The 8540-nt window shown below is 36.0% G+C and overlaps 1 protein-coding gene across 1 annotated transcript in view; it reads left to right on the top strand.

The window, feature by feature from the left end:
* Positions 1–6355: 6355 nt before the first annotated feature.
* The window catches only part of DDO (D-aspartate oxidase), an 11477-nt gene continuing 9292 nt past the window's right edge, over positions 6356–8540 (top strand). Inside the window, exon 1 of the mRNA XM_072408765.1 lies at positions 6356–6510. Coding sequence (XP_072264866.1) covers positions 6509–6510 — 2 coding nt within the window. The 5' untranslated portion in view covers positions 6356–6508. The remainder of the gene's footprint in view (positions 6511–8540) is intronic.

The following is an 8540-nucleotide window of genomic DNA, read 5'->3' as shown; positions in this document are numbered from 1 at the left end:
AACAAACAGTATACCTCCATTCATTTGTCTCAGGCTCCATATAGTTCAGTGCCTTTGACTGGTCAGACAAATTCTAGACTCTACACAATCCAGAATGCTGCACTGTTTAGTAGATACAGACTCAGCCAAGATGATTTCCAGGATACAAAGCTCCCCTACCTAAAACCAATGCCTAACTTAAAATTAAGCAATTAAGCAAAATTAGTACAATAAAATTATTACCAGGGCATATAAGATGACCCCCATCTATGTCTACAATGAGTCACCTGTATATCTCCCATAGAATCTAGGTAATATCATGTTTCGTAATAATAAATTAAAAATTTTCCGTAAAGGTACAAAATATGGGCATGTACACGCCTAATAAAGTTTATACTGTGCCCGATTATATAATGTCACAAGTCAATTTGCAATGTTGGTAGTAAGTGTGTTCTACTAGTAGATAGGAAGATCTGTATACTAGATGTTTGGCATAATTAGAAAAAAAATAATTGTTGAACAAAACTGCTGTCTGTTTTAGGCCACCTTAATACCTGCAATAGAGGGGGCATGTTGAGAAGACGAGGAGCTGTTCTCTAACAATGGCCTTTACCACTGTTGGGGGGAGACAAAGGTCTGTTTTTTGTCAAAAGGAAAGGGTGCTACTCACTTTTTGAGAAAACTGTATTTTAAGCACCTTTATATGGACAGAAGAGCCACATGAGCTGGCCCATTTCCTCTCCAATAAGGTCTCAGGACTAAAAAAGGTTTTCTTTAAAAAAAAAAGTGTGTGTGTGTGGGGGGGCAGACATTTTTTTTTCTTCTGGATATAAATGTTACTATTATTTACATTGTCACCCAGCCCATTTTAATTCAATAGATTTTTGTGCAGTGGAATCTATGAATGTGTGAAAGTGTCACAGTTCTAAAAACTATTTTGATTTACTTAGGACAAAAGCTTATTGTACCTGGAAGAATTGTGATGTCAATGAAAGACGATGTCGATTGCTATATAAAAATTTTTTTGAAAAAAAATTCATTTGAGAAATGTTCCTTTTTGTCCCTCTGACCTTCCCCTACATTTAAAAGTCAGCTATTCTCACCTATATTTTAACATTATTGTTTGACAAAATTACATTTTTTTTACATTTTTATTTACAATTTGACCCCAAAAATCACAACCTTTCTATTGACTGCAATGTAAAAAGTTAATCCAAGACACTATATTCAAATGCACATAGATTCGGTGTGATCAAGTATCCAACCAATATATCAAACGTGCCACATCCCAGCTAACTATATAAACAGAGCAAAAAACTGACAAAAATTAGGACTTTAACAGCACAACAGATAAAATAAATTAACTTTATTGATACACACAATAGTGCAAGCTAAAAATGTCAACATAAAACAGCAAATTAAAAACCCTCCACCCAGAATGGTTTGGTATGAAGCAATATGCACAATGAATAGTCTCATAATTTTAGATTCTTTTGATTGGACGCATTTCGTGGAAATTTACGTCCGCTTCATCAGGAATCAGTTTAAAGATCTATAATAAAAAAACAGACCATGTTCAGACAAAAAAGCATATTGTTCAATTCACATTAACAATTGTATGTACATTTCATATTAGTAATCAACTTTCACAATAAACACAGTTCGCATATTACCTTAAATCCAAAATGAATGTCCTTGCATACAAACACCTCTTCAAGTACTGCATCATACACAGAGTCAAAGGGTAGACGGGACAGAATACAAGTTTGAAGTAGCAGAGTAATGTTAGCAGGCTCCAAAGGGTGAAAATCCAAAGAGTTTCAAAAACTTTTTGATTGGAAAACTTTCTGAGATTTTCTATTATGCCTACATCTTTTCTCAGTTTGGTAAGCCCTTTTAAACATGTGTGTTGAGCAAGGTATAGAGACTGTTTAATAAAGTAATTACATTGTTAAGTAATACTGATACAAGTCTTTTATTGAAATACCATAATGGTATGTAGCACTTTGATAACGTAGGATATACCCTTATACGTTAGCCTGCTAACATTACTCTGCTACTTCAAACTTGTATTCTATCCCGTCTACCCTCTGACTCTGTGTATGATGCAGCAATTGAAGGTGTTTGTATGCAAGGACATACTGTCCATTTTGGATTTAGGGTAATATGCGAACAGTGTTTATTGTGAAAATTGATTACTAATATGAAATGTATATACAATTGTAAATGTGAATTGAACAATATGCTTTTCTGTCTGAACATGGTCTGTTTTGATATTATAGATCTGATCCCTTAAACTGATCCCTAATGAAGCAGACGTAAATATCCATGAAACGCGTCGAATCAAAAGAATCTAAAATTGTGAGACTGTTCATTGTACATATTGCTTCATACCAAACCATTCTGAATGGAGGGTTTTTAATTTGCTGTATTACGGTGCAATTTTCAGCTTGCACCATTGTGTGTATCAATAAAGTTTACTTATTTTATCTATTGCGCCGTTAAAGTCCCAATTTTTGTTAGTTTTTTGATTCTGAAAAATAGCTTTAGAGGTTTGGATGGGTCAATTAGAAAAAAGTGAATGAAAATAGGATTTAATCCACAAATGAAAAATTTATAAACAGACCCCCTAAGTATGAAAAGGCCCACAAAGCTGAACTTGTACAGAGTAATCCTGTGCTTTTCTTGTTTTAATTATAGTAGATATCAATAAAATGTCACATAAAAATTTCCTTTATTTATAAAAAAAAATAATTCTAATAACCCCATTAGCAGCTGAATGTTGTCCCCTTGAAAAGACAGAGTTAGGCAGATGATTAAAGACTTATATAAACATTGTGATAAATTTATCTTGGCTACAATTTAGTATCAGATAACTGGTCAGCCAAAAACAACATAAGTATAAAGTTCAGATCTCTTTTGCAGCCTGCCAACATTAGTTATTTAGTAAAGCAAGCGGTTTTATTGTTAAACAAGGTTGAATATTTATTTAATCATTGTATGATTCTTTTGGGAACATCCAAAATGATCCTTGCCCCTGACCTTGAAACAAAAAGCTGTAAACAAAGATAAAATGGCAACAATGATTTGTCTTTTTGTTTATAGTATTTTGACAGTGATTTTATTGAAATGAAATAGACTATTCTCATTTATTGACATTTAAATAATTGTGGCACAAGCAACATTACTGTATATTGTCTGTGATAATGCAACAGTAATTGCAGTTTGTGTACTTATCATTATGATTCTAAAGTCTGATTAATGGGGAAGAGAAGTTCCTTCTATCCCTGCAGACTGGTGGCATCATTTCAGGTTGAAAAATCACATGAATGGATCTAAATAATACTGGATTCTTTTTAAACATAGATCTATTCTGAAAAATGATAAAATTGTCTAATCAGGTGAAATCCTTCATTCCTGGATTAATTGTCCATCAAGTGTCAAACTTGTTTTCTTTTTAACAATGTACAGGTAGTCCCCAGGTTACATACGAGATAGTAGGTTTGTTCTTAAGTTGAATTTGTATGTAAGTCAGAACAGGTAAATTGTTTTATAAATGCAATTAGGACAGATGTTTGCCTCAACATATTCTTAGGCAGTGTGGTGTCAGTTACTGTATAAAATCTTCACTGTGAGCTAGTCACAAACAAGAAAAAACAAAGCAAAAAAAGAAACAACTGCAGAGTTTGTCTTGGTCAATAAAGAGTTACAAGAGGCTGCAGAAAGAGCTCACCCCCCTAAGATCACCCACAACCTCAGCTGTGTTTAGCTAAAGATTTCTTCTGCAAGTCATGCAAACCTCCCCCCTCCTCCCCATCCAGCCTGTACAGGAGCGTGCAGGAAAGCCCTGTTCATATCTAGGAGTCCTATATATATTGGATGTCCCTTAACCCAGGGACTACCTGTATATAAAAAAAATAAAATAAAAAACAATATACAAACTATTATATATATTTTCCTTTCTCTGTTCTAAAGATGGGAATGTACAATAAACTATACCTTTTTCAAAATAACTTCTAAGAGGGAAGAATTTTCTTTACTATAATTACCTAAGCAGACTCATTGTCTAATTTTAAAGTAGCTACTCTAGCAGTCTTTCAGGCTAAGGAATCCTTAGAGCAGTGTTTCTCAATCAGGGTTCCATGAAACCCTAGGGTTCCTCCAGAGGTTGCTAGGGGATCCTTGAGTAATGAGCAGTTTGTCCTTCTCGTGTAAGTTTAGGTAACATCAATGATCTTTTTGGCCATGCGTGACATTCTTCCTACTGGCCAGCAATGTAAGTGGAATTCTTCCCACTGACCACCAAGCTAATATAAGCTGTGGAAATAGTAATTATTGCAGGGATTTCTTAAAGACCTAAAAAGATATTGTTAAGGTTCCCCTATGTTAGATATGTTGAGAAACACTGTTTTAGAATATTGCAGGTAATGCCTGCCTGCCTGCCTACTTCAGAGCCTATGTAGATGCTTAGAAAAAGCAAAAAGCTGAACGCACAAACAAAAAATAAAGTTATGGGGATGTGCTGTACAAAAACAAATGAAAGAATACAAATAGTGATAAAACAAAGTCTGCAAGCATCCACGGCAAAGTTAGCAACATGTACTTTGTCCATTTTCGGCATATACATGCTCCCCTCCCAGTCACTAGTGCTCCCCTAATGCAGGCACCGGATATACACATATACAGTATCTTCCCAGGTAATGCACTTCTTCTGCAAGCAGAGAGAACGGGTAAGACTGAGAAACAACAGCAGAAAGAACACACAGACATATTTTATGTGCCATATTCCATCTTATCTCAAAGTAATTGATGTTTACACGTTCAGCTTCCAGTTGGCTCGGTAGTAAAAGAAGACAAGTGTAGTCAAGAGTGTTCTTACAGTAGAATTTAAAGGAGTATGGGTTAATAAAACCAAAGGCTTTACAATTCTGGGTCAAGAGACCACATAGTGCGAGTGTCAGAAGTGTGCATGTGCAGAATGCAGGGATGAATTGTGAGTAATGTACAGAGTGCTGGGCAGGAATTAATGCACAGAGTGTAAGTGATGTACAGAATAAAGTTCTTATAAGTAATAAATACAAGGCCAGAATTAGAAGTAATGAAAACACAGAATGCAGGGGTCACAAATATGTATTGAACAGCATGACAGTGGGGGGAGTATGTAAAACAGGGAATGCAGGAATCACAAAAAAATAAACAGCGTGCATGGGTGATGAGTAAAGCTGCGTACACACCTGCAATTTTTGTCGTTGGAAAGGATCTTTCACGATCCTTTCCAACGACAAGGGACTGCACGATGCATGAACGGTGCTGTACATACAGCACCGTTCATGCTCTATGGAGGGGGGAGGGGGAGAGCGACGGACCCTGCTGCGCGCTCTCCCCCTTCCCTTTCATTAGGATCGGTCGTCGTCCATCGTCCGTGGATCCAGCAGGTCGGTCTTCGGACGATGGACAACACCGACTGTACACACGGCAGATTTTCGCCCGATATATGGCCGATGCCGATTATCGGGCGATAAAAATCTGCCGTGTGTACGTAGCTTAAGTAACTCAGAGAGTGAAGAGATTATGTGGAACAAGTGAAGACGTACAAAGTGCATTGATCAGAAGTAAATTATGCACAGAATGTAGGGATAACAAGTAAGCCGTGGGCACTGCAGAAAATACAGAGGACATGGAACAGGAGTAACAAGCTCTCAGAGTGCAAGGGTCAGGAGTAAGTAACACATTAACACAAACATAATAACCTCACATTCACCCAATAAATACACACATATGTATGGCTGCAGTATCTAACCCCTGGTCCTGAGGCACCATGAGGTGCAGCTATGGCACCAGGCTGCTGATGTGTGTACTAGCAGAGATTTTAAGGGTTCTGTAGCATCCTAAATCATCTCCCTTACTCTGCTTGGTGACAAGTGTCACAGAACAAATAAAGTAGGGGAAATTACCTGGCCAGTGACAGGAATTACAACTAATAAATATGGCTATTTATATATTTATTCTCTGCCATTTCTTAATGCTTACTTTTCAATATAGTAATGAATAAAACAGGAATTTAGGCGTTTCATCATCTAGGCAGAGATAGCAACAATACTTCTATATTTATTATAGCAGGGAATGTTTTATTTAATCCTGCATGTAACTCTTAGGTCTTCCACCTTTCTTAGTGTAACATTATGCAATCACCAGCTTTCTATGACTGACTGAACATCCGTGTGTTCCGCCATCTGCCGCCATCTAGTGGTGGAAGTGTAATAATGCTAAATATATATAAATTGTTTACATATATATTTTTCCCCCATTTTTCATTGTCATTACCATGCTTTGTCATAATTTTCCATTAGTCCTATGTGCTGCCCGCAGAGGAACAGGGAGATGTAGTTGAACCTGGACACACGCAGCATGAATTAATCTTTAATCCCCTGGCGCACCCTTGTGCTCCACTTCCTGCAGATTACACTACACCTCGCCTTGTCACTTCCGGGGCACTTATTGCTGTCAGCCTTTCGGGTGGTGCGTGAGCATGTAAGTAGTCTCTGCTGGGGGCAGGGTGCCCTGTCAATGCACAAAGCTGTCCTTTGCATGGTGTTATATCAGCAGCTATAAATATAGAATGATGTGTTAGGAAGGCTGCTTATGTCATTCTAACCTGATACTGACCCATAGCATTTGTATCTAGAATTTTGGTGCTACCAGATACCTTTATTTTAGGGTATTTAAGCCTAAATTGTAATTCTATTTACATTTGCACTGACTGCAACACCTAAATGTTTTGTATGATGATCAGATTACCAATCCAATTAGATTATGGAGGGTAAGAGAGTTTGGAAATGTTAAAACTATTTAACACTCCACTACAATAAAAAAAATGCACTCAAAAGTACAAATCAAGATCACATTACAAGCATTTGTGATTCCCATCTGACATCAGCATCCTGCAACCTGACCATATTCCAAACATTTTACTTTATATATAGGGTGATCATATACTCTTTACTAGTTTGTTTTCAATTGTTTAATTATGAGCAAAAGGTGAAAAAACAAGATTTACAAATAGAGAGTTTCAAACGGCTATACAGACATAATTGGCAGTTTGTTTTTATTTACCCTAATGGCCAGGGTTTCCTTATAAATTTCAGGCCAATCTTTCCATCCCCTAAAATATTTAATTGCATGTATCCAAAGCTCTACTGAACACTTTCTCAGTTCATTAAATGAAAAGAAACTAATCATTCTTGTTTAAGGGGTGTAGTGTATGATTTTTTTTTTTTTTTGACCCTGTTTTTTAAGCACGCAGGTATTATTAGAAATTTATTTTTAGAAATACCTGGAATCTGCTCCCTGCCGCCTGGGATGCAAATAATCAGCCAGACTTTTGTTTTTCTATTGTGTGCCACTTTACGTGCACTATGTGTACCAGTAACTTTAGTTGGTTATCTTGAGAGCTCCTGTTTATTTCCCCGTTTTTTCCTGGTATCAACAGCTTTAGTATAATAGGTTATCTGTTATTGCCCTAGACCAGTCATTTTGTTATATGAGTCACTCTTCTGTGTCTATTGAAAAGCAGTCTTTTCAGCACTTGTTCTGTGCAATGTGAGAATTATTGTCCCTTCCAACCTATTTGATTGAAGAAATGAATAAAACAGACATGGGAAGTCTTAATAGTGCTATAGAAGCATGAATTTATTAATAATATTATAAATAAACAGGATTTATATAGCACCAACATATTATGCAGCGCTGTCCATTAAACAGGGGTTGCAAATGACAGACAGATACAGACAGTGACACAGGAGGTGGGGAGGATCATGACAGAAGAGCTTACAATCTAGGAGGTGGGGAAGTAACACATACTAGGAGGGGAGTATTTATTTTGTTTTTATGTTCGTTTTGTGCAGTGTATACATTATTCTGTGTTGAAATAAAATTGTGACATTTATATTCCATTCACAAATTTTGTCCAAAAATCCCTTAGATTCACATGTTTAAAATAAAATGGTTTTAAGAATTTTGGTAAACAGTTTGCGGTTAGGTTTGGACATTATCTTCGTGATTTTTCAAATTTCCTGTGCAACAACCTTTGACTTTATATAGTGATCATATACTCTTTGCTAGTTAGTTTTATTCTAACTTATTGCCTAGGTTGTTCTTACCAATTTCAGTCTACTCCTTCTATTGCATAAAATATTTTATTTGTATTTAGAAAAAAGTTTCTTAACCTCTACTCAACTCTTTCTCTGAGTTCATCAATTAAAACAAAGTGATCAAGCTTGTTGAAGAGGGGTGTGGTTATGAAATATTTTTGTTTGCTGGAATGATTAGTCTTTTATGCACACAGACAGAAGTGATTTTTCAAAAATTGTTAGGAAAGAAAGAAAGAAAGAAAGAAAGAAAGGGAAGGCTATTTGAAAGGCACCCATTATTCAAAAATATAATTGAATAAAAACAAAGCTTTATTAATGAATATTGGTACATGAATAAAACATCCATTTGCACAACTTTGATATTGCTCTGTTTGTAAAGAAAAGAAAATTGTTTCCTTTCCCAACGCGTTT

This window comes from Pyxicephalus adspersus, chromosome 4, assembly GCF_032062135.1.
Source record: "Pyxicephalus adspersus chromosome 4, UCB_Pads_2.0, whole genome shotgun sequence".
NCBI classification, from domain to species: domain Eukaryota; kingdom Metazoa; phylum Chordata; class Amphibia; order Anura; family Pyxicephalidae; genus Pyxicephalus; species Pyxicephalus adspersus.
Note: the sequence above shows the minus strand (reverse complement) of the source record. Positions and strands in the feature narration are given on the sequence as shown.